We start from the raw sequence: 26,489 nt of genomic DNA, 5'->3' as shown, positions 1-26,489 counted from the left end.
GGTGCGTAAGAAACTACACCGAGTGCATTTTAGGCCATACACAGTGAATTATCCTCACTGTGAACCACTCAGTTCCTCTGAGAACACTGAGGATATCTCCACAATGTGATAATAGTGCCTCTAATAATTTGTTTACATGTGAACAAACACAGTAACTAGAGGTCATCATGCAGCTGAGCACTTTAGGAGAGGCACAAAAAAATAAGAATTACACACAGGTTCAGAACCTTCAAATAATTGTCTCACTTAAACATCAGTACTGACTTTGGGGTGTAAATCCGAAAATAATGCATACATATCAAGTCAGGTTGTTTCCTCCTGTCCATTATTTCACAGGGATTACATACCACTGTTGTAAGATCACTTCGGAAAAGTGATATATGCTTTGTGTTTCTACTTTTCTACTTAAACTGCTAATTGCTAATTTTGACATACCTAACACAAACACAAACACGTGCGCCCCCCCCCCCCCCCCCCCCCCCTCCCCCCCCAATTAAACTGTTGCCATGGGGGCAGATAAGAGATAGGAGAAGCTTTCTCAAACTGAGGTTTAGCATCGACAAGAAACCTCCCCAGGGACTCTCTTCCACTCAATGTCATTCTCTATTGCTTACAACCACATTCCAGTACCACGTATCTATTATTTACAGGTTGAAGGCCACACATTAGCTCATATCCATACAAAGGCAGACACAATGCAGTGTTCACTGCTACCTGCATATCCTATAGCCAGGCTCTTTTCTTTTTTTTCTGTACCAAAACAGAGCTATATGAGAAAAAAAGAAAGGGGGGAAAAAACATGTTGCAGTGTGCATTCAAGGACAAACTGTGATGTGTTTTGACAGAAAAAGAAGAAAAGGTTTTCCAGTATGATTTACATATACAGCTGTGACAAAACAGAACAATGAACAAGCCAATCTCAACAACGATGCCTCGGGAAATGGGGTGAAAGCAAGGGCATTGGAAACATCAACATGCGACAACATTTCGGCAATCTACACGTGTGAGAGTGTTTTTGTACAACATGCACATGCGGGCATGTTAAGCCACTTTTCAGTGTTTTTCCTCAAAATTTGGGGTCTCCGATTACCCTGTAGTTTTTGGGTGGTTTAGCTATTTTAGAAAATAATGCAAACTATGTTTAATCATGCTCTGTCTTCTTACTTTGAGGTGGAATGCTCCTGTTGTCGTCAAAGCTGTCATTGTATTAAACTCATGAACATTCATGAACATTATGTTCTAAATAATGGATTACTATTAATGGATTTTCTGCCATTCTACGGCTGTGATGCTTTTCAAGTTTCTCATTGGTCACTGATCTGGTTTGTTGTTTTTTGTCTACTAGAGGTTCGGGCCGGTATGCAGCCCTCACGCCTACATTGCACCACCAATCCGACTGATATGCCCATATATGGAGATCTCTGTATCCGTCAGTCCTTGTCCCATGCTGGAGCTGACTGATAATCAGTCACTGATTTGTTTGCGTGTGATGCGACGATGAGACATTGAGGTTAGACAACACACTCCATATTTGGGCATAGCTGCATTGGGATGATGTACTGTATGTATGTATACATGTTTTGGTTTGGTTTGTTTTGTGTTTGTTTTTTGTCTTCCTGTATACATGTAGTGATTGTGACATGTATTTATGTTGGGACCCCCTTGGAAATGAGATGGTACATCTCAAGGGGTTTATCCTAATAAATACATTTGAACACATACTCAGGGAGGGACTCATTCGAATGCTTTGCAATTTCAGCCGCCATCAGGAGAAGAAATCCCATCCAGATGGTTCGTCAGGTGAGCAGGTTGGTTAAAATGTTATGGGCACTTGATCACATTAATCTTGAAGATTTAAACGGCAACTGCTGAGTCACATATTTCGATACTTCGGTTACCAATACTGGTGTAACACTGATACGTGCAGCATAATACCGTAGTGGTCTTTTAAGTTTGTACTTATTTGATACAGTCAAATGTATTAGCTGGTTGATGTGCTTTGGCTTTATCACATTAATATTAATGCTGTCAACATTTTTACATTAACTTGAGATGAACGATGCACGTCGGGAACGATGCCTGTCGGGAACGATGTTTCTCCAGTTATGCAATACCCGTTATACTCATTCTACCCACTGTCAGTGTTCTGTACCCATTGTACCCGTCTGTCTGTGCTCCATGTCAGCGATGCCCACATATGGAAAATTGCATACCGAGTTTGAAGTCAATTGGTTGGGCTCTCAGGATACGTGGGGGACGCACAAGGATTAATGCATTCAAAATTGTAATCTATTTTATTCAACTTCTCCTGTCAGGTACGGTTCTTCTAGTAGGTGAGTGTATTTGTGACAGAGCGGCTCCGTTACTGACAGCAGACACAGACAGTGACACAAACGCACGCACGCACGCACGCACGCACGCACGCACGCACGCACGCACACACGCACGCACGCACGCGGCACGCACGCACGCACACTCACAGGGAGTCATACCAGTAATCTTGTCCAGCTCTGACAGAGTCTCCTGATAGGAGCTGATGACTCCTCCGTAACGCGAGATCACCTCCTTCCTCATGTTATCCCAGTGGGGGGAGAGCTCACCCAAATCTCTCAGCTGCTCAATCCTGGGTGGAGAGAGAGAGAGAGAGAGAGAAAGAGAGAGAGAGAGAGAGAGAGAGAGATGTGGAAATTTAGAAGAGATCATTTGAATGAAAAAAATAAACTGAAGGAGAGAAAAAGATAGAGCTGAAGTACATTACCAATGTGAGGACAACACATAAATTAACCAGAGCATTGATGAGATCCACAGATTCACAAATAGGTTTTTAAGGGAAATCCAAAACGGGAGGAGAGGAGTAGCAGACAAAAGCAATCAAATTCATGAATAATAATACAAAAAAATAGATATTGTATAGAGTATTGAACAGCAGCCATATCAGCAGAGGGCCCTCACCACATGCTGATTTAAATTAGCTACTGTGGCTATTCAATTACTCTGTATTATTGTCCATAATCAATATCTTGAATGCAACATCCGTTTCAGCTACAGTAGATACTGTATAATATCCTCTAGTTCAGATTGATAAGCTATTCAATAACCCTCGTGGTAGTGTCTGGAGCTGGCTGGTAGCCAGTTTGAAACTGTTAGCGAGAATGCTGCTAAGATAAATGAACCGCGCTCTCCTGGCCTCAAATCAGTTTGAGACAGAATGCTACAGTGAAGAGTATAAACAGATAATTAACAGGTCAGGGGCAAAACACGCGTGTGTGTGCATGCATGTGCACAGAACACAGAAATGATCAGGCGTGTCCACAGGCAGGTATATTTCTGTGGAAGCACCTGCCCAGGCACGCATACACGCACGAATGCCACACAAGCCCATCCGCTGGAAAAATAAATACACAAATGCACATGCTCACACACACACACACACACACACACACACACACACACACACACACACACACACAAATTTTAGGGCGGGTCATGTGTTTTGGTTAAATGCTATTTTATATGATGTTTTTCCATATGCTTAGAACAAATTTATCCAATGAGGAGAGAGATCCCAACAAATAAAATGTACCAGCTTCAATTTTATAGTGTTTCCGTTCCAATTTTGTCCGATAATTTCTGTTTTGTTCCATCCCCTTCAATGAGTTCTCTCTCCTGATTGGATAAGATTGGTATCCCGACCTGAATTTATTTTTTCTGTTTACTTTTAGTACTGGAGAGATATGGAGATCCCTGTTACTGAACAAGCACTCTATAGCAATGATATAGAGCTATTTAACACTTATTTTAACAACAACAATAATAGTAATAATAATAATAATACATCACTTACAGGCCCTTTTAACCTGCATGTGTATAAATTGTACACTCAGGATTGTACAATTTATACACAAGCAGGCCCACACACAAAGTGTGCCCCAGATAGATTAGCACAAATACAATCCTGAACCTCCACTTATCTAATGCGTTCTATTGAATTCCTCATCCTCTGCATTACTCCTTAACAAGAACATCTATTTCTCACCCGCTATGTTCGTCTGAAGTGATCAGCGGTCTGCTGTCTCTTGTCTTATCACAAATTCACAATGTGCCTTGTGCCTATAGCCAGAGGACACAAACAGGGATGGATACAAGATCATCTAATCTCCAGCAGCTCCGACAGAAGATAATGGGGGCTGAGGGGTGGTACGGGTGGCCACTGCTGATATTCAGTTTGAATGGCCAGACCCATCATTAGCATGTGAATGGCCACCATCAGATTGGTGGATAGCATTCAGAGACTTCGCCTCTGGCATTCAATCCAAAGCAAATTGCGGTGATCTTATAGAAAATAGGGTTTCATGGAGATTCAATGCGCTATTCAGAATAACAAACATACAGTATGCATTGCTCTCATGCTAATATGCCTAATTGTGAAATAATTACAGCTTATACAGATTCAAGAGACTGCATGAAGTAAAGCCGCAGCTGCTTTATCGTATTTTTAAATGTGTGAATGCATTATTTTGTGTTCGGTTTGTAAGATAAAACATTAAAGGGTGGCCTCTCCTCAGTGCTCACTTCAAGTTTGTAAACATGGACAAATGGATTTTGTGGGTCTGATGAACACAGACTGAGTCCAGATTGAGCTCTCATCTCAACACCAGGTTTTGTGAAAACACGATCGCAAAGGACCAATGCTTGACTAAACACGCGCGCGCGCGCGCACACACACACACACACACACACACACACACACACACACACACACACACACACACACACACACACACACACACACACACACCCCCTGAGGTGTGTATCTGGAATACCTATTCCAGTGCAAGTGGAACTCGATAAATGGCACATTAAAGCACATTTTCACTATTCATCTGCGTCTCCTTTTTTGTTCTAAACCAGTCCGCCGCGGGTAGCAAACCTTCAGGCTGTGTGGCAGTGCATGCTGGGCGACTTTGCCAAGGTGCTCTCTAGGTGGCTATAAGTAAGCTACTGTACATGCTCATGGCTAATGACAGATAGACAGGTGACATTTTCACAAAGCCAAGTTCATGCCAACAGCAATGGGATCTTTTCAGGCATTCACATGCACTTTCAGGGTATTTTTTAGGGAATAGAAACCCACTGTTTTCACTTGCAGCATGTCATTAGAGCCTCTGTAGCCAGTGCACGCTCTTAATTATGCACGTATCTGAACAAAGACTAAAGATAAATATGCATGTTCCTTCAGAGGAAACATGCTACAAAGGCTGCAATGTAAAGATTAGGATCTAAGACTCTTACCTCTTCTTAAAGGAAAAGTAAGAACAAAGCTCTTTTAACAGCAGTTCAGGGGAGAGAGAAAAGCCCCAATTGAGACTTGTGGAAAAACAATGTTTTTCATGGTTGCATGCTAATGCGAGTGCGAGAGCTGAAGGAGATAATGATAGTGGCGCCTCGATCGTGGCATGCAGATGGACGCACTGAGGTGTATTTCACAGCCGACGTGTGAGTGCGCTGCCGCGGTATCAATCAAGCATATTGTTTCTTACACACCCACTTTACCCACTTAACTCAGAGTGGGTCTCATTCTAAAGACTTGGGGCTATTTTAACAAATCAACAGAGAGAGCGAGAGGCAGGGGGAAAGGAGGTGATGCTCTGTTGATTTTCCTGGTTCAAACAGCAGGCCCCTGACCTAGGTAGACACAATGCTCTTTAGTCGATTGCGGCCATTCACAGTAATCCATACCCCGCTGTCTCTCCTGCTCAACCACTGTTATTTGTGTATCACGGTAGCAAGCCAAAGTAACATACGTCAGACTAACCTGTTATTTTGTGTCGAGGCAGCAGAGGCCAGGGTGTAAGGGTAGGCTACAGTAAGTAAGTACACAAACGAACCCCACCTGACAGCCCGATAGAGGATGATGGCTGTGGGAGGCATCTGCAGGGAAGCTGTCTCAGTTGAGGTGAAAATGTAGGAGAGGTTTGATGTAAGGGTGGCCTGGATGAGCAATGGTACAAGAAAGAGGTGACAGGGGAGTTTGTGAGTGTGACATAGGCTCTAAATCAGGGGATGGCAAGTCAGTTTGGCCTTGGGCCAATCTTTTTTTTAACTAGAGGTTTGGGCCGCTATGTTGCACTGCCAAACTCCGTACTCATTGTGTCCGACCTTCTTGACCATTGTCATGTTTGTTGTCAGAAAACTATAAACTGCCCTCTATTGGATGTATTGCTTAACATCCATACCAACAAAGTGTATCATCAAAGTGTGTGAGCAGTGACAGTTAGGCCACATCATTCAAGATGGATGTATTTATTTTCATATGTAAAGGCAGCATAAATTTGCCTTTATAAGACACATGTATGATGGAGGGAAAGGTCTGATCTGGCAACCCGGGAGCCAGCGAACACAAAAACGCAAATAAACAGCTGAGATTTTGTGTAATAGGCCCATGGTAATGGTCAATGGCTGTGTGCAAATTCAGATCAATTGCTCCAGCCATGAAACGGGCAGAACAATTTTGGCCTCACCACTACACCACGCACTACAGAGGTTTGTGAAATTATAGGAGGATATAATGCATTTTCAGGTGGGGATAACAATCTTTTCCAATTAGAAGACAGAACTAATACAGGAAAAACTAGTGAAATTGAAAGTGATGCATTCTGGGGAATGGGATACACTTTTATTAGATGTTAGATGTTTTATTTTAAACCACTAACAAGTATGCAGAATTGCAGAGATGATACTTGATATTTGGGAAAGCGTTATTGGTGAATGGGGAGGCTTCCCTAGGGACATCAGTTGGGTATGGCATACCTTGAAATATTCAAATTTGTTAGAATGTTTCCTGTAACCTGTTGAAAAAACATTTAACCCATTGAGACCTGAAGTCGATTCTACATGTCTCCTAAATTTCAACAGTTTTCTGAAAAACGTATGTTTCTATATCAGTGGTGCTCAATCTTTTTCATGTCAAGAACCCCCAAAATTATACGTTCCAGGGACCCCCAGAAGCAAAGATTTGAATTAAAAATGTTCGCTTTAAAAATATATATATTCAAAGATTTGCACACATTTTCACGATTTTTCAAAAATAGCAGATCTACAAGCCGCGCTATGAGCTTGTATATCTGCTATTTTTGAATAGCCCAAAGTGTAAAATAATGCTTTTTAGCTCAAATCTAAAAATGACAAAGTTCCAGGTCTTAATGGGTTAAACTGGAACAGGTCTCATGTCTATGTTGAACTGGGAAAAAAAGGACGTTTTCAGTAAAAGTCCCACAGTGAATAAAATAACCTTATTCTCTCTTCTGCTTTCTGACCCTAAACGCTAAACGCTGTCCATGGTGCTGAATGGGCATGTCAGAGTAAAGGTTTGTATACTGTAAGGCAGGGGTCTTCAACGTTTTCAGGCAAAGGACCCCCTTGCGGAGAGAGAGATGAAGCAGGGACCCCCTCAATATCGTATAAAATTGTGCTTCAGATTAAACATCAAACGTGGTCTGCTCTTTTTTCCCTCTAAACCTATGCCTCTTTGCCAAAAATAGCCGATCTACAAGCTCACAACGCCTCGCAGCGCGAGGCGTTGTGAGCTTGTAGATCTGCTATTTTTGGCTAAAGTTCTCTTCAGAAAAGGGATGCTAGGGTTCAAGTGGTTCAGGTAAAATAAAAAATCAAATCACACAACGATTTGGCGGACCCCCTGTAGTAACTCTGAGGACCCCCTAGGGGTCCCGGACCCCCTGTTGAAGACCCCTGCTGTAAGGGCTCTATCGTGCGTCCTGCACTATCCAATTGGCACTATGCGCTATCCGTTAATTAAGCACAAGGTGCCCCTAAACGATATTGTGTGTCAGCCTTACCCGTTTAAACATTTTGCCGACAGGGCTCTCCAAACGCGCACCAAGAGGAGAGACATTCTTTTTTTTTTAAAAATCTATAATTTTTATCACACGATTTTGTAACCCACATTTTTTTCACCCAGTGCCAATTGCCTATGTAATCCTGGGCACTACCTACCCTCTGCCAGCCTAGGGAGAGCCCAAGCTGAAGCTCATGCCTCCTTCAATGCATGAGGAGCAAGCAGGCCGCTTCTTATCACCCGACAGGGGGGAGTTTCCCTGGTTGGACATAGCGCGTGGAAGGAACACGTTATTGCAACCAGTTCCCTTCTCCTCCATCAGGCGCCCCGGCTGACCAGGGGGAGGCAGTATAGTGACCAGGATTACTACATGTTTTTGTGAGGGTATTAACTACCCTAGGAGACACGGGGAGAACATGCAAACTCCACACAGAGTAGGCCCTTTCACCAACCCCACCTAGGGTATGGGCGCCGATGACGTGGAGGAGAGAACACGCCCCCAGTGCCCACAGCGTCCCTGGCGGGAATCGAACCCAGGACCTTCTAGCTGTGAGGCGACAGCGCTACCGACTGCGCCACCGTGCCCCCTGAGGAGAGACATTCTAATGCTTTATTTCCTACTTGGTCTATAGGCATAGCCTAAGCTCTGTTTATTTCCATCACTGGTTGTCTGTTACCTGTATCTGTATTGCCACACTGTTAACACACGCATAGCAGCGAAATCTTTCTTTGTCTCATATCCTGGATTAATGAAAAATGAAAGTGCTTGAAATGCCACCTCAATTGTCGAACGTGAGTGTTGTGTTCAGATCGAATGGAATGAAACAGGTTGTGCTGCTGCTTTTCTTCTGCCTGTAGCTATAATAGCTCCTCATATAAACTCATATCACACTCAGTTCACTCTCAGTTTGGTTGTTTGTAAACAAGTTATTAAAAAGCATGATGGATCGTTAACTATATCTACATGCGCTGAGCGTCCTTGCCCTGTGTAGATACTGACAAAACACCTGCGACTCACTGCGCCATGCGATAAGACTAGCTTGGAGCTAGTCTTAACTTGAAGCGCCAAAGTCTGTGGGGAAATTGTGCCCTGATCGCGCCAGACCACGCCTCGTTTTAAGACCAACACACAACCCCAAGCGCAAAATCGGTGCATGCCGATGTGGTATCTAGACAACGTGGGGCGCAAACAAGCAGTTACACGTGTGGAAGATAGTAAACCATATCGCCGGTGGAAGATAGGGCCCTACTGTATGTGAGTTAAACTGGAAGAACACATCCACCACTGCACAGCACGAAAGAAAGGAAACCCTGAAAAGGTCACCACAAAAGCTAAAAAACAAAGGTGGGAGAAATTAAGAGAAGAAAGAAGAAGAAGCAGAGAGAGAGAGAGAGAGAGAGAGAGAGAGAGAGAGAGAGAGAGAGAGAGAGAGAGAGAGAGAGAGACAGATGGGGTGCTAAAACTGATTGCTAGGGTTACAGAATACATTTTTCCAAAGAGTGAAACCCTGTCATGTGGGCTCCTTTATTTCACGGTGCGTTATAGTGGCTGTTCAATTTAATCACCCACAGCTTTGTGCCGGGGGTCAATTTAAACCATATGAGAGAACTGACAAACAAACCGACTCCTTCATGAACACACAGCACGGCTCCCGTTTTGCATGCACAAAAGACAGCTTCGATCCTAATGAGCACAATCTGTCGCCACACAACCCTCAGACGAAAACACGAATGACAGAACACCTGAAGAAGGCAACTTGACCGAAACATTGTGATTTTTCTTATTAAAATGCTCTAATTGCAAGCAGGCGACTGCATGTCGGAGCTTGTTGGCAATCATCACTATAAACGTTATGGTGTCAACTAAATGGATCAGAGAGAGACTGCTGGTATTCAGTGTAGGAGGAAAGAGCAGGAACATGGATTTTCTCAATGAATGACCCTCCAAATGAATTTTAATGAATGTTGCGTAATTGATGCCATCACACGCCGACACATAATTAATGCATGCATCCTGTATCTTTAACACGTGCACTGGGAGCCACAAACATCTACAAATGAGAAAACGATGACAAACGAGCTACCTCTGTGTACACAGAAGGGAAGGTGGCCATCATCATAAGAGCGGGGGAAAAGCCTGTTACAATTTCCAGAGAGTGATCACGGCAGCCAAATGGGAATACAGCGAGAATATCGAGACACAGGTACAGTAAGTGGTAATGACCCATGTAGTATGTGGTGCAGGGACTACACACAATATTGGACTTTAAAGGGAGAAGAAATTCTATATTTCTATAGCGCCTTATCCAAAGCTCTTACATTCACACACTGGCAGCGGGGGAAACGGTGCAAGGCACCAACCTGCTCAGTGGGAGCAGTTAGGAGCTTAGTATGTTGCTCAATGACACTTCGACACAAACAAACCGGGAACCTTCTGATTTCCAAGCGGCTGCTCAACCTCCTGAGCCACTGCCACCCATGGAGACCCAGCTGCGCAGCTAACATCGCTGCCTCCCTCTCAGACAAGCTGAATAATATTTACACTCGTTTCGACCTCCTGGAGGGAGCCCCCCCCCACTACGGACACAACAAACACTTTCATCATCGGCGAGGCCATCATCGGCAAGGCCGACTTGCCCAAGTCGTTCAAACGTGTCAACACCGGCAAAGTGGCCAGGCATGTGATCAGAGCAGGTGCAGCACAGCTGGCTGTGTGTTCACGGACGTATCTAATTTCTCTCTTTCCCTGTTCTGTCAAAGTCATCCACCATTTTTCCGGTGACAAAAAAAAAGCAAGGTAACATGCTTAAATGATTGGCATCCTGTTGCCTTCACTCGCATAGTGAAATGCTTTGAAAAGCATGTTAAGGGCCTTATTTGTAGCATCCACCCTGGACCGTCACAAATTTGCTTACTAGCTAAACAGACCCATGGGCAATGCATAGCCAGAACACTCCACACTGCCCTCTGCTTCCCTGGAGAACTGGAACTGCTGTTCGTAGATTACAGTTCAGCATTCAACACCATAGTCCTCTGCAGACTCTACACCACGCTCAGGGACCAACCCCAGCCTGGACTTCCTGTCGATTGACACCAATTGGTGAGAACGGGTTCCAACACCTCTGCCCCTCAACACAGTAGTAATGTTTGTACTATCTTTGCTGCTATTGTTATTATTGCTTTTTTGGGGAATATTTCCTTGTCGAGGAGCCGAAACTCAAGAATTGTATTCTGTCTTACTTGGAATGTAACAGCGAGGGAACAGCATACTGTGGAAAAGGCAAATGAAGCCAACCACCCACTCCCGAACAACTTCTACTGCACTAGCTGATAAAATGTGCAGCTAGCCAAGGCATTAGGCTCACAGCAGTGGCTACAAGGCAGTGTGTGTGTGTGTGTGTGTGTGTGTGTGTGTGTGTGTGTGTGTGTGTGTGTGTGTGTGTGTGTGTGTGTGTGTGTGTGTGTGTGTGTGTGTGTGTGTGTGTGTGTGTGTGTGTGTGCGCGCGCGCGCGCGCGTGTGTGTTGTGTTGGGTGCGGGGCGCATGGTGTAAAAACCGTGGCTACATTTAAAGCAGATTATAGAAGAGGTGCTTAAAAGCACCCAGCTGTGGCTACAGTAGGCATGTCAGTAAGGAAACACTCCACTGGGTAGACCCGAGTGGCGGGTCGGGACCCAAAAGTGGGTCATGGAATGTTCTGGCAGGGTGGCAGATAAGGAGCTTTTAGAACGGAATACCGTAGTTCCTAATGTATTTCCATCCTGCCGTCAAGGTCGACACAAAATCTGGGTCCCAGTGTGAAACTGGCCGAGAACCACGGCTCTGCAGAACGCCTATCAAATCCCAAAGTTGAAATCCTAGTTAGTGAAGAATCAAGTGAATTGCACTCAAGCTGGTCTTTTATTAACATAGCGAGTGTCCAGAGAAGAAACGAGGGTTAGAGGTGATTGTTTAGCAGAGATAAGAGGAGAGAAATAATTACTTTTCAGGATGAATGAGGCCATGTGGGAAGCACGGTCTGAGAATGTTCCAGCACAATGGTTTTACTCAGCTGGTAGACAGCTGGACTGACAATACACACTGTCTGGTCAATGGATGGAGTTTGTGCGTGCGTGCGTGCGTGGTGTGAACGGCCCCTGACACAGGGGAATGTCCTGAGCGTCCTGACCAACCTGTAGGCGCTAGTGCAGCGACAGAGAGCGCTCTCCCCTGCCGGCTTCCCCACCCACAAACATAATAAGTTGTCTTTGCAGGAACTCCCAGCCAAGCCAGTGATTTGCCCCCTTTTTTTGTATTGATGTGGACAGTAAAATAAAAAGCTTTCAACTTTGGTATTTTTTAAATTCAGAGTAGCCAATTATTCCCCACCCCCCCCCTCCTTTTCACCCCATTTTAGTCATTATGCCAATTGATTCCTCCCCACACTCACAAGGCTCTACGTCCCCCACCGGGAGGACGTTGCAGAGCCTTCGTCCTACTCCTCCCGTGCAGCGCTCCCTGCTGTGACCGTAGGAGTACATGCAATATCACCCTCCCTGTCTGGCTTCCCTCCCCCGAACACGGGCCAATTGTGTTCACATAGAAGCCCGACAAAGCCGATTGCACCACGAATCACGATGGATTCAAACCCACAACCTCCCTAGTTGTGGGCAGGACTTTACTGCTGCGCCACGAGAGCGCACTAAAAAGCTTTCAAACAGTATCTATATCTGAGAGTGTGTGTGCGTTTATGCATGCATGTGTGCGTGGGTGAGTGCGTTAACATGTCCTCGTAAATGCTCAGTATTGACTGCAGAGCTCCGGCCATTGGATTTAACTGAGGGCACTTTCCATTTCTACCGGTGTGATGCAATTATATTTAATTATTCATAATGACTTACTGTATAATTATTAAGAATTCATAGAGTCTGATCTTGGTATCAAAGCCTGCGTCTGTCTCTCTAACAAACAATACAATAGTAGAGTCTCTCTATGTGTGTGTGTGTGTGTGTGTGTGTGTGTGTGTGTGTGTGTGTGTGTGTGTGTGTGTGTGTGTGTGTGTGTGTGTGTGTGTGTGTGTGTGTGTGGGGTGTGTGGTGTGTGTGTGTGTGTGTGTGTGTGTGTGTGTGTGTGTGTGTGTGTGTGTGTGTGTGTGTGTTTCCGGGCCTCTTTTGAAGTGTTAAACAGACCTGAATTATTCAGCTTACCTGAAGCGATGGCCTGGCTCTAAAACAACCATTTACATCAGAGAACTGGACCGCTTAGCTGCAGCTACACAACTGAGTTGTTCCATATACTGTACCAGTCTGCACACTGACTGAGAGAAATCTACTTTTGTACACTCATGTACTTTTTGTACTGTAATAATATTGAAGTAAGGTGGAGTTCAGGGTTTAAGACAAACTGTAAAGGTCAGTACACGCCGGGAGCGTTTATTTTGTGCAATTAATTTACATGAATTTAAACTGCTGTTTATGATATGAGTAAGCTCTGAATGCGAATATAACGCAGCGATAAAGCAACATCATATTTATTTTTCAAAACAAGGTAGATTTTTCACTGTACATAAAATCATCAACCTGTATGAATGGCATGAAGCATCATCAAATTAGTTGAAAATCATATCGTTTTTTTTGCGACGCTCCCGGTGTGTAAGAACATTCGCGGCATTAAGTCGACCACACAAGCGGACTTGAGATCAAATTGCCCTTTTTTTCCTGCGATTTCATTGGCCACTGTCTCCCCTCGGGGCTCCTAAAACCTTCTCCCCCACGCAGCGGAGATACCATTGTCTTTTGAATATCGATTAGCTTTGCTTACACGACATTTCGATCCCACTCACACCTCACATTAACCAGACTGGGAACGATGCAAGTCGGAAACGATGCAAGTTGTAAATGCATCCCCACCTGGTTATGCAGTACCCGCTGTACCCGTCTGTTTATGCCCACATATGGATATTCCTGTATCTGTCTGTCTGCGTCCCTTTTATGCCCATATATGGAGTTCTGTGTCAGGTATGCCCAATTATGGAGTCTAGGCCAGTCTATGGTTTCATATTGATGACATTAGTGTACTCCATATGGCGATTTTGTGGATTTATCAATATTATTTGGAGATCCACTGATCCGACCGACTTATCCCACTTGGCGCATCACGCCCTCGGGTCTTCGCTGATATGCACGCTGAGTTTGAAGTTGGTTGTTCCCACATTTGGGAATTCAGCGGTGCAACACAACAGCTAGAATACTGTAGAAACTATAGCTATTATAGGGATGGGGGCAGGTATAACTGTGTACACTAAAATAATTCTGTATACCTTTAGAACTCAATCACCAAAAATGTAAAAGTAAATATGATTAAAATACTAAATACCTCTTACAATACTGTGCTGCTCTAGCAGTGCTATATGCTTGTTCTGTTTTTTAAAGCGACTCTCATCAGTTCTCAGACTGGATTCAACACATCGATTAGTTGTAGAAGTGCTTGGTTCTAATATTGGATGTACAAGGCGTTCCTACCAAAGCAAAGTAATGCTGACATGCACCAAATGGTAGAGATGTCGATATGCCAGGCTTTAGGTCCCTGATGGGGTATGAACCTCTCCAATTTTGATTGAAATCTCTATAAACTTCAAAGGGAGGGGATAGTTGGCTTTATATTCTACATCAAGTAAGATTCACTTTCGTTTTAAAGGGCTTGGTGAAAAGCTTAGGTCTGAAACCATACAGAGTGATGCGTGGGCCGACCCGTTGCCCGCAGGTCCCGCAGGTTTAACCGCGGGGCGGGCCGACAGGTCAAGATTTCAGACGCAATTATCGCGGGGCGGGCGGAGCGGTGACACACGAAAGAAATAATAAAAGAAAAAGCTTTCTGGTAATTCTCTCTCTCCTGTTTTGTCTCTCTCTCCCCCTATCTCTTGCTCACCTGTCTCTCTCATCCTGGAATCATGAGCTTGTGTTCAATGTGTTGCTTATGATCAATTGTGCACAGCTGTCTCTAATGACAATCTAAAACCGCCCATAACTCTCTCTCTCTCTCTCTCTCTCTCTGGTCAGTAGGAATACACTGAGGACTCTAGCAGAAGCACTCATCCAATGTCACTTTAATTTGACTATGCATGCACCTCATGGTACCATAGCACCACAAAGGCCTTAAAAACAAGGCTTCAGGCATCCCAAAACAAACTGGCCAGGCTACTGCTACTCATTATGCTAGGATGGGATGGCTCAGGGTAGAGGGCAGAGTACAGCAACTTGCAATGGGCCTGGTCTACAAGGCCTGGTCTACACCACAAAGACACCCATGTAACTGTCAAAATACTTAAAAAACGTTAAAGGCGTTCACAAGCACAACACCAGAGAGAGAGCTCCACAAATCACATTCAACCCAGATTCAGCTCTAACAAGGGGTTACATTCGTTCTAATGCTATGCCACCAAAATGTGGAATATGCCCTACTAACAGTCATAAAAAAGCGTGACTCCTTACTCTCCTTCAAAACCGCTCTAAAAGAGCACTTACAGGTGGCCGCAATTCTTAACTGGCCCCTGCAAAAAAGTCTAACCCCAATGGAAACAAGCCATAGTGCTTTCTTGGGTTTATCCTTTGGTACTAAACAGTATCTCTGTGCTTTTTTTGAAAAATCTGTTAATAAAGTATTTTCACATGGAATCATTTTATATTCAGGGATCACACACACACACACACACACACACACACACACACACACACACACACACACACACACACACACACACACACACACACACACACACACACACACACACACACACACACACACACACACACACACTTTTTTACTAGCAGAGTGTCTCACCTCCTCATGTCCTCCTGCATGTAAAGAGACAGCAGCTGTTTGGGGATGCTGAACGACAAAGTGCATTCTTCCATCTGCTCTCGTACCAGCATCCACTTGCTGTCTACAGTCTGAAACCTGTACACCTTGCATATCGGGTTCTTGAACACTGCAGAGAGGGGGAGAGCGGAACAGAAAGAGGTTAAAGGAGACACACCATGAATTTCACTTTTTTTAAAACATTTTTTGGTATTTTTTGGGCTCCCCAGTGTGTCTTGTACCCCAAAAAATATATTTTTTTAACATTCAGTCATTCATTCTCATTTCAGAGATTTTCAGAATGGGCGTGTCTGAACAGGCCATCTCAGAATGGCATGTTTGCTTACATCACGTAATTGCTCAGTAGCACCCCTCTGCCCAACAGGACGTTTTGGTATTGCAGCTGAAAGTGCTTTATAAGCCTGAGAGAATTGACTTGGGATGAGTATATCTGAGTGTTGATTTAGGCTCAAACCTTTTGAAAATGGTTTGAGGGACATACACCATATGATATTAAATATCTTTTTTTTTTTTTTATTCATGGTGTGTCTCCTTTAAGAAAGAAGTGAGAGGAGACACGTTTATCTGTTAACTAACTGAGTACTTGAGTATGTACTTGATTAGGCCCTATATACTGTACTTTGTCCTCCACTGGCTACCTGGATGCTCTAGCAACTTTTTAACTTTCATGTCAATACGTTGAAGTGGACCGGATTGAAAAGTAATTACAACTGAGTTGAATGTAATGACTTCCAATGTAAATGCATTGCACTGAATGGAATTAAGAGACCGGGCAGCTATGCTGCATTTGCGATTGTTCTGTCCGATCAGGAGAACTGCCTTCCCATGCATGAAAATAAAACAAAACTTTAAACGTATACGAAGGTCCAGATCTGTATGGCAAACTTCCTCAACTGACATTGTGGGCTAATAGTCCTGATGGTGACAATACAGTAAACAATCTCTTTCTGTCACACAGACACACACACACACACACACACACACACACACACACACACACACACACACACACACACACACACACACACACACACACACACACACACACACACACACACACACACACACACAGCGACTGAGCGTGGAGATATCCGTGTTTTATCCTGTGGTGTACAGGTTTTAGTAAAGATACTGTAAGATAAAGTGAAATTACAATCCTGCAATATATGTTGGGATTATTTTTTCCTTTTTATTGTATATGTTATATATATTAATTCCCTATGCTTTTCCCCATTCCCTCCTCACTGCTGCGCAGTAGCTGTAATTGCACATGAACTGCTGCACTGAATTGACTGCATTGAATTGACCTGAAGTGAACTGCATGAGCAGAGAGTTGAGCATGGAGGGATGATGAGTGGGAAAAGGAGTATTTCAAACATGACGTATCACGACATAGCCACTTCAACACATCATCATCAAAGTGTATGTGAACTGTCCACACTTCCCCCATCATGGAGAAAAGATCTCAAGGGGACTTGAAGTTTTTGGTGGTGAAACTCAAGGACTTAACTGACAGGGATCCTTCACGAAATAACATTTCCATGAGGCGCAAATGAAATTCTATAATCAATAACGGTGTCTGCCATAGATAAGCTGTCTCTCATCTTTCCAAGAAGCCTATGCACACACACACACACACACACGCACGCACACACGCATGCACACGCGCGGGCACACTCATACGGCGGCCTGGGACTTTGAAAAAATAAAATAAAGGAGACCTCATTCTATTAATCTATCCCTTATTATTGCTTCCATTTCCATTTTAATTGCTTGTTTATAGGACAACAGACGGGGTAAAAAAGAGCTGATTCATGTTCGAACTTTTGCTCGGTAAACCCCAGCAAACCCCATTAAAATCTATTCAAATTCAGTCAGCACTCCCCCTCACTTAACTTTTTTTTCTGTTCGCCTGCAGAGAGAGAGAGAGAGAGAAAGAGAAAGAGAGAGAGAGAGAGAGAGAGAGAGAGAGAGAGAGAGAGAGAGAGAGAGAGAGAGAGAGAGGCCAACAGCAGCAATTCAAGGCTAGAAACTGAGAAAAAAAGAAAAAGAAAGCTCCTGGCACTAATGCGCTTATCAACATGCTGGCAGCAGAGGCCAAGAATGCTATGCGACTTGAAACAGCCTTTACCCCCCCCCCCCCCCCTCCCCCCAACACACACACACACACACACACACACACACACACACACACACACACACACACACACACACACACACACACACACACACACACACACACACACACACACACACACACACACACACACACACACACACACACACACACACACACACACTTCCAATAGATGCAGTTTGATCTAGGAAGCAGGTACCCCTATACAATTTTAGAAGACATGCAGAATAATCTATATGTTCAAAATCAAGCCTCAACGTCTCTTCCTCTACAGGTAAGGCTAAATATTTTTAAAAATGCATATGTTTCGCTGCCATTACTGTACAAATGTGCAGCAGATGATTTTGAATTTTATGACTTGAAAGGAAACTTTTGTTGTGCTGATAGTTGGTTTAAGCCAATGATTCTCACACTTTTTCATTTCACGAACCCCCAGTTTGATATTCATTAGGCCACGGACCCCCATGTGATTCGATTTCTATCCCTGAGACAGGGACCCTAATCTACACTACATGTAAAATCCTCAGTTTTAATGAAACTCTGAGAGTGTAAGTGTCTATTTGGTTCCTAACTATCAATAATTTAACCCCCTCAAGGACCCCTTGGGTTAAGCCATAGGCCCGGTACATATTTTGTAGGAGTTGACGACATCATGGTCCTTTAATGTTACGTTTTGTAGATGGTAGCAACTACGGTGCAAGCTGTCTAAAAGAGGGTCTGTCGGTCAGTGTGTCTGAACTGTCTGTACGTGGCTAATCTCACGAATGTGTTGCGCACGCTGCCAGCAGGCCGAGGGAAGTGATTCAAACTGAATATTTTTCAGATATATTGTGAATACTGTTTTGTGTGTGAATTTCTAATAATATGATATTTAAAATATTCATATTCTTGTCATTCATAATCTCAGATTCACCATCCCTCTGTATTTGGGCAAGACATCCACAGGGAAGCCACAGTGTTATTAGATCCCGGCTTGTCTTTCATGGTGTTTCTATGGTGCTAGGCTACGCCGTGACTGTGATCTCTCTCCTACTCGCTCACTCTCGTTCTGCCTTCCTCTCTCTCTGATCACCATGAGGCTGCTGTGTAGGTTGTATAGCGTGCTGTTTATGTGTAAGAAGGAAAGGCACATCTAGGCTATTTCTCCGCCCTTGATTTCAAAATAGTTTATGTCTACCGTATAAATTATACTGATGATGCAGACTTCTACAGCTCCTATTTTCATGTTTGTGTTTGCATTTTGAAATATATATATATTACCAGCCACTGCCAGATTCCCTGTGTTCCTTCTCCCCACATAATTGCCTGCATTCCATTGCTGAACTTCGAATATTGTTCTAAAGGGACACTCCAAAGTGATTTCCGCTACCCAATAGACCAAGAGCACCTTCCAGGTGCGTAAACCAACTAATTACATTGTGACGTAAATGTAATTCAGTGTGTTTACGCAGTTTGACTTTGGATTTATACTGTACATATTTACAGTAAACAAGTACGACTGGGCATATCATTTCAAACAGTAGTTAAAAGTGTGAATGCCATGGTTTTAATGTTAGTAACACCCCCCCCCCCCTCAACTGCAAGACTGTCAAACCATCTAACTGTGCCAGTGAAAAATCTCTCTAGTTGCATTTACAAGTTGGAGACAGAGCACTTTCCACTGTCTTCATTTTTCCTTCTAGTCTAGAAAGAATAATGATAGAGCCCCTGCACTGTCCTCTTACAACCTTATAACAGAGCCCCACACCACGGTGTTGAAAAAAAAGTGAAGTGGCTAAGCCTCAGTTCATCCTTCTGCCTTGTAGACAGATGTGGTGTGGTCCAAGTGATGAGGTTGTAGGCATTTAGATTGGCTGCGTTGGGTGTAACAAGTAGTGCAACAGTGATGCAACACTCAAGCACGTTAAACTGCAACAATGCAGAGAGGCCACTGAAGCTGCAACGCTTCCATTACGGCTGAAGAACTTTTGGTGTGTGTGTGTGTGTGTGTGTGTGTGTGTGTGTGTGTGTGTGTGTGTGTTGGCAGGGGTGGAAAAAGGACTCAAATGTTTTCCTTAAGTAAAAGTATTGCGATGCATTGTGAGCTTGTAGATCTGCTCATTTCAAATGCCTGAAATGAATATAGGGCTGAAGTGGTTAATGTATGTTTTGTAATGATAATCAAAATCTACAAAGTAACTAAAGTACAATATTTGCCTCTGAGATGTAGTGGAGTAGAGGTAAAAGTATTGGAAATTGGAAATCCTCCAGGTAAAGTAAAAGTACCAAAAAATCCTATGTAAGTACAGTACTTGAGTAAATGTACTTAGTTATTTTCCACCACTGTGTGTTGGGTACACAGTCACAATGAGGCATGAATGCTCAAGTTAGCAGACGGCATATCTGCAGGCTTCAGGGAGATCAAAACCAGCACTGGCTTATCAGACCTCTCTAAGACTTACGTCATTTTCAAAGTCATATGGTGTTAATTTACGTGAGAGCTTCATCACTGGGAGTCCTTAGGCCCGATGCAAAAGTCAACGGCTTGTTAAAGGTAAGTGGTTGTCCTGCCTCTTCTGGCGTGGGCCGATGGATGGGCGAGTGGGGGTGGATTTTTTTAATTGGACGATAATCTGTCAGGGTGGGTGATTTTTACAAGGGCCCACTGGCACAGAGCATACGAGCTGGTCGTTTGCTGTCAATGACAGCCTAAACGTAGCGGGGTCCTCAACTATAATCATCCCTCTGGGAGCAAGTAGCTGTGAACAATTTTAGAGAGTAAGTGTGCAGTGGGAAGAGGAATACATTTTTAAAAGTACTGTGGTGACTGGTGATCCAAGCTTTTTATGAAATTTCTGTGGCATGAGATTGAGGCCGGTGATGAGATAAAATCTGGGAAAAGGCGGCTCACTATCACTGGCACTGGAGGAATTGGATATTTTGGAGCATGAGGCGCATTCTGTTGAGGGAAAGTGAGTTAGCCGGGGTGAAGGCAGGGTTTGAAATCAGAAAAATAAATGTGCATAGCAGTTTCTGATAATTTGGGTCTAATAAGCAACGTTCATCCATGCCAACACTCAACACACAGTTACACATTGACACCGTACGTTGTCTTTCGAGTGAATGTCTTCTGGAGTTTGAGGCTGTGGCAGAGCAAGATCGTTTGTGGCCTCAAAACACAACCACCAATCACACGCACACGATTATTCGATCCATTGTCCATAAATGTGCTGTAAATATACCATAATGCACACTTTACTTTTCTTTTACTCCTCTGCATTTCTAAGAGAAATAATATACTTTTTACTCCATTACATTTATACAGAGGTTGTCATTACTTTTAAGTATAGTATCAGCTGTTGATACTCTATACTTAAGTACAGTACTGTAAGTGTAGGCCTACTTATTGTGACTGTCCACCACTGCAAGTTTGAATAATTTGGCCATACTGATAATTCTGACCTGTCATTTGAGATACCTGTCGCAGTCTGTCACAGTAAGGGTTCAGGCTCATTGAGAATCTTGTGAACATTCAGGTAGAACATATAGGATCACACCTTTTGATTGCCTGCAAGTTTGGCCTTTCTTCCTGCTCCTGCAGAAACCATAGACGAGTACATTAGATGAAAATATGACTGCTTCTCTTCTTAACCAGAGTTTGATGGCCAATTTACTTCCCTATAAGACATCTCCTCAACCCTGCTTGAGCTAGTTCCATCTGTTTATAGTGCCAGGAAGGTGTAAGAGCAGACATCTTCATTGGATATTAATAAAGCTGATCTGCCATCACCAGAAATGACTGAACAGGAGCTAGACGTCACAGGAAGAAAGAAAGGTCTAGCTTTCTCAAAAAGTGTGATTTCTGAGGTGCCAATGTTCACAGGTTCCTCAATTAGTCTGAACAATTTCTGTGACTATGACAGGCTCTCCGGCCCCCCGGCCCTCCTAGTGGTTGTGGCCCTAAGCAACTGCATAGACTGCTTATGCCAGCGGTTGGCCCTGGGCTGAGGGCAAGCTCATAATTGTCAAGGAATGCTACCTGGATCTGGTCCGTAATATAGTCATGCAAACCATCACCTGTCCACTGTGCATTGGCATCTTTATCGTTTCTCTGTGGAGAGCGATTAAGAAATAACAGTGAATATTTGTTCTGTTTCTTTGTTGTCCCAGGATAAATATTCCCTTTATGAATTGATAGCATATTTTTGCACATAGGCAGGCACATTGTGTGTGCGTATATAGCATCATAATAACCCATCAACACCTCAAAATACCCCCCGCCCCCCAACAAAAAGCCACAGTGTAATTAGAATAGGTTCTCAACCTTTTCTGGATCATCTCAAACGCGTTCGACCACCTGCCCATCTGACCATTTAACACGGAAGCCTATCAGCTGCCATGTTAAGTGGTCAGATGGGTGGGCCATGTGCATTTTCAGTGCATGTTTTTTTTCAATTATCAATTGTGTTCCGGCTTGGATCAATGGAACTAACAAAGTATTCCTATTTAACGATATCACAATGAAAACCCCCAAGGTTTCAAAGAAAAAGATACCATGTCATTTATTTTTTATATTTTAGTTATATTATCAATACAATCTTGACAATGATTTGGGGGCCCACTTGCAATAGCCTCACAGCCCACAGGTTGAGAAAGGCTGAATTAGACCACTGGGAGAAGCTGGACTAACTTGCAGTCAGAGGTGAGATGAGTGCCATCTTGCTCCTCCTATTGCAGAGGAGTGGATTAACTTCTGACTCCCCCCCGTCTACTGCCGTTTTAATCTGATATCTGCCAATCGGGTGGTTCCGCTCCCTCAACCTTGATGACACCTTTTAAGGAAATTATTCCCATCCTGTGGCCGGGACCCACTGCTGGGCCGGGAGGATATTTCAAGTGGGCTCCCAAATCAATGGCAAAACACTAAGATTTGAATGAAAATATAACATTAATTGATTAATATGATTCTTCTTTGAAACCTTGAAAAAAGGGGTTTTCATTGTGATACATATATATAGGAACTTAAAGTAGGCCTATGTTAGTTCCATTGATCCAAGCCAGAACACAACCGATTGGGGCCCACCCATCTGACCACTTAACACGGAAGCCGAATGGCCCCACCCTTATTCCCCTCCAAAACCACTAACCACTTCCAATCCCACTCTCTCACTCTGAAAGGTATCTTGCTGTACTTAACGTGGAAAGCTGAAAGGCATCAAGTGCCAGTTTGGGCTTCTTTATATATACGATACGATAATACTTTATTGTCACACTGAAATTTGTCTTGCGACCCAGCAGCCATGTATGCAACACATAAACAGTACATACATTTGACATGACACAAAAAACAAAAACAAAAATACATACATAAAGACAGTGGTGGAAAGTAACTAAGTACATTTACTTAAGTAAAGAATTTGAGTACTTTTTCCACCACTGCATAAAGACATAAAGACGAGAGCAATGTCCACCACTCAGCCCTGGCCTAAACTCCTGATTAAGCCTCAATGTTGACTGATGGACAAAGGACCTCTTCAGTTTGACCTTATTGTATGTTGGAACACCGTATCTCCTTCCTGAAGGCAGCAACCTATATTCTCCATACAAAACATGGCTAGTGTTTGCAGTGATATTCCTTGCCAACCTTAGCATACTGTTATTATACGTATATATTTACTTGAAACACACAAGTTCACACAATTTGCTACTTTCAAATGAAGCCTATCCCTCCAGCCATTTTGAAATTATGTAATTTACTGTTTCCAAAATGTTTGTGGTCTCCCCCCTTCACTCCTCCGCTCACTCTGCTCTCCACATTCATTTAGAAAGGTATTAAAAGTGGAGAGATAAATTGCATTAAGTCAATCTGGCTTCGTCTGCACAGAAGGGGGAGGTTATTGTTTTGACGGGCTGCAGCTGCGCGCACCTGCACACACACACACACACACACACACACACACACACACACACACACACACACACACAGAGGCTGGGCTTCGCTAGCTAATCACCACGGGAACAGTAAGTGGCACTGACACCACGGCGACCGACGGTGGGGCGGTGGGCGGAGGAATAGGAGTAGGGGGTTGACGGGAAGCCAGATAAAAGAGACAAGACAAAAAAAAAAAGATATGCGATGGAATAAAGGCGAGTGTGCTACAGTACGTCAAACATAAAGTCGGAGGAGATTAGGCCATTTCCCTTTTCCTTCTACCGTTCAGAATGAGGGTTGTGAAGCGTGAGTGCAGCAGGAGCCCTGACCTTCTCAAAGTCTCATCTTTCTCTCCTCTCACTACTGCGGCTATATCTCTCGTTTTCTCAACAAGCGGTCGCTTCCTTTCTTTTCTTCCCTCCTTTTCCACTGACTGGGAGATAACAAATGTGGGGAGTGTGGCTGCTTTTTTTCCCTTCTCTCTTTTGTTCCAAGTCTCTTAATTAGTCTCTCACAGCTGGCACAGTGTCTTCTGCTTGTCTTCAGCCAGTCTACACAGAACAGAGAAGACTTGTTAAACTCTGTAGCAGACAGACAGAAACCCTCCCACCGCTACTGTTCTCCATGCCCTTTATCACCATCTCTTCCCGTCTCTTCTCTCTCCATTCCATCTGTCTAGTTTCTCTCTTCTGCTGTCTCCCTCTGTTTCTTATCTCTTTCCCTCTTTTTTAGTCTTTCACTATCTCTCTCTCTCTCTCTCTGCTCTCCCTCCTCCTCCTACCCTCCGATTTTCTCTGTTCGTGAGGCAAACCCAGCGCCCTCCGGCTTAATCCAAGCAGGAATAATACAAGTTCTTTAATCAAATAGGGAAACCTCAGTTGAGAACTCGAATCTCATTAGTGCAAAAGGTTAGCCAAGGGCAGCACAATGATAATTAGATGCATATAAGCATTAGCGTGAGGATGGACAATGTTATAGGTTAACTAGCATCATGTATAATAATAAGTTGTTTCAAGCCAGCGGCACTAGGTAGGTGTATAAATGGCATTATTATAGTTTTGTTTTCATAGTTTTCTTAAATACAGTTTAGTTTCAGTTACTGTAGTTTTCGTTTTACTGATTTATTATTATATATATATATATATATATATTTTTTTTTAAATGTAATTATTTGTCTGGAATAAGATTTAAGAAGTCATGTACATATCCCAGTCTCAATAAATTATGCACCAATGCCTCCTCATGCTTGTTTGTTTGTCAAATTGACAAAGACTAAAGTACTTCTTTTTTTTTGGTCTGTTTTGTAATTACGTTACTCAACATAATTTCAGAGGAGAATTACAGGGTGGCTTTTTTTCCGCCGCTCCTTTGATTGCAAGGTTACCTTGGCAACTGTGTAAGGAACGGCGTCAAATGACAGGTGTTGAGGGGAACAGAGACTTACCGGGGCCTGTCAGAGGACCACAGTCTCTGTCCATGCAGCCATGGGACGCAGACTCACACACCAGGGGACACTGGAGAGAGAGAGAGAGAGAGAGAGAGAGAGAGAGAGAGAGAGAGAGAGAGACACACATCAGTGAGGTTATCTAAAAGCATATCATGCTTGGAATTCAAAACTTCATCTACAAACACTACTATTTTCACACAACAAAATAATAACATCATGAGAGAGAGAGCAAGCGAGCAACTTTTTGACACCTTCGACCATAGCATCATCCGTATTGATCATCTGATGATAGATGCTAGTTCTACAGGTGTACTGTATGTTAATTTGACCATTTTGACCATTATGTTGATTTGACCATTTACTCTGTTGATTGCTGACTAGTTATTCTGACTCAATTTGGCAATTTGTAAGTCGCTCTGGATAAGAACGTGTGCTAAAGTTTATCTAAACACGAGTGACTGAGAACATGTTCTTGATCAAAATAAAAGTTATATTAGAAGTTGATGACATGGCGTTGTGAAATACATAAACAGTAAACACTGCATTTGAATTCTGCAATACGATTAAACAATGTAAGTTACGCAGAATTCAAATCCGATACAGCTCAACAAGGGTGCAAAATGAAGCCTGGGGGTCTTTTTCAGACCTTTACACAGCATATCCAGCTGATTGAACACTGACACTGTTTTCCAACAGTGGCCTGCTTTACACATACATGTGTTCATACTTGAGAGCTGCCCACTACCACCACAGTAGTATCTGATGTAAGTCTAAATGCCTCCATGTAAATACATAGTGTAGCCAACTACTAAACACAAATTTACAATGTAACAATGAACAGCGAGTGCATTAGTAAATGCACACTAATATGCATCTCTTGCCAAATACTCTGGTTATTGAAATGGTCATACTGTATAAACAATGTTATCTGAATTTAAAAAATAACGGGATATGATCCTGATTACGGTAAGCAAAACCTGATTATGTTTTTCCCGATTTATAACACACAATAGACTATTGTTTTGACAGATTTTCTTCAGGTTTCTTAATGGGTGCACGTTTGAATACGTAGCCATAAGACATGACACATTGGATACAGGACGTATGTACTGTACAGGCAACACCACAGTGAGCATGGGATTTAGGGAGACTTTTATCATGATAAAATACGTTATTATTATTACCCTTATTATTGCTGCACTAATCTCTCAAGAACAGATTCTGCTCTGCGTTGGAATCTGTCGGTTGCCGTGTTGACAACCCGTGCGCATTGGTTTCAAGTG

The 26,489-nt window shown here is 43.3% G+C and overlaps 1 protein-coding gene across 6 annotated transcripts in view; it reads right to left on the bottom strand.

Annotated features, from left to right (window-relative positions):
- The window catches only part of inpp4b (inositol polyphosphate-4-phosphatase type II B), a 222,570-nt gene that overhangs the window by 81,387 nt on the left and 114,694 nt on the right, over nucleotides 1–26,489 (bottom strand). For all 6 annotated transcript variants that reach the window (XM_084043328.1, XM_084043330.1, XM_084043329.1 and 3 more), the window contains 3 exons: nucleotides 25,204–25,273; nucleotides 15,673–15,820; nucleotides 2,493–2,623 (listed from right to left, as the gene is read on the bottom strand). In XM_084043328.1, the coding sequence (XP_083899454.1) occupies nucleotides 2,493–2,623; nucleotides 15,673–15,820; nucleotides 25,204–25,273 (349 nt within the window). The remainder of the gene's footprint in view (nucleotides 1–2,492; nucleotides 2,624–15,672; nucleotides 15,821–25,203; nucleotides 25,274–26,489) is intronic.

Source organism: Gymnoscopelus microlampas (genome assembly GCF_963454915.1).
Source record: "Gymnoscopelus microlampas genome assembly, chromosome: 2".
Lineage (NCBI taxonomy): Eukaryota > Metazoa > Chordata > Actinopteri > Myctophiformes > Myctophidae > Gymnoscopelus > Gymnoscopelus microlampas.
This window is presented reverse-complemented; position numbering and strand designations above follow the sequence as displayed.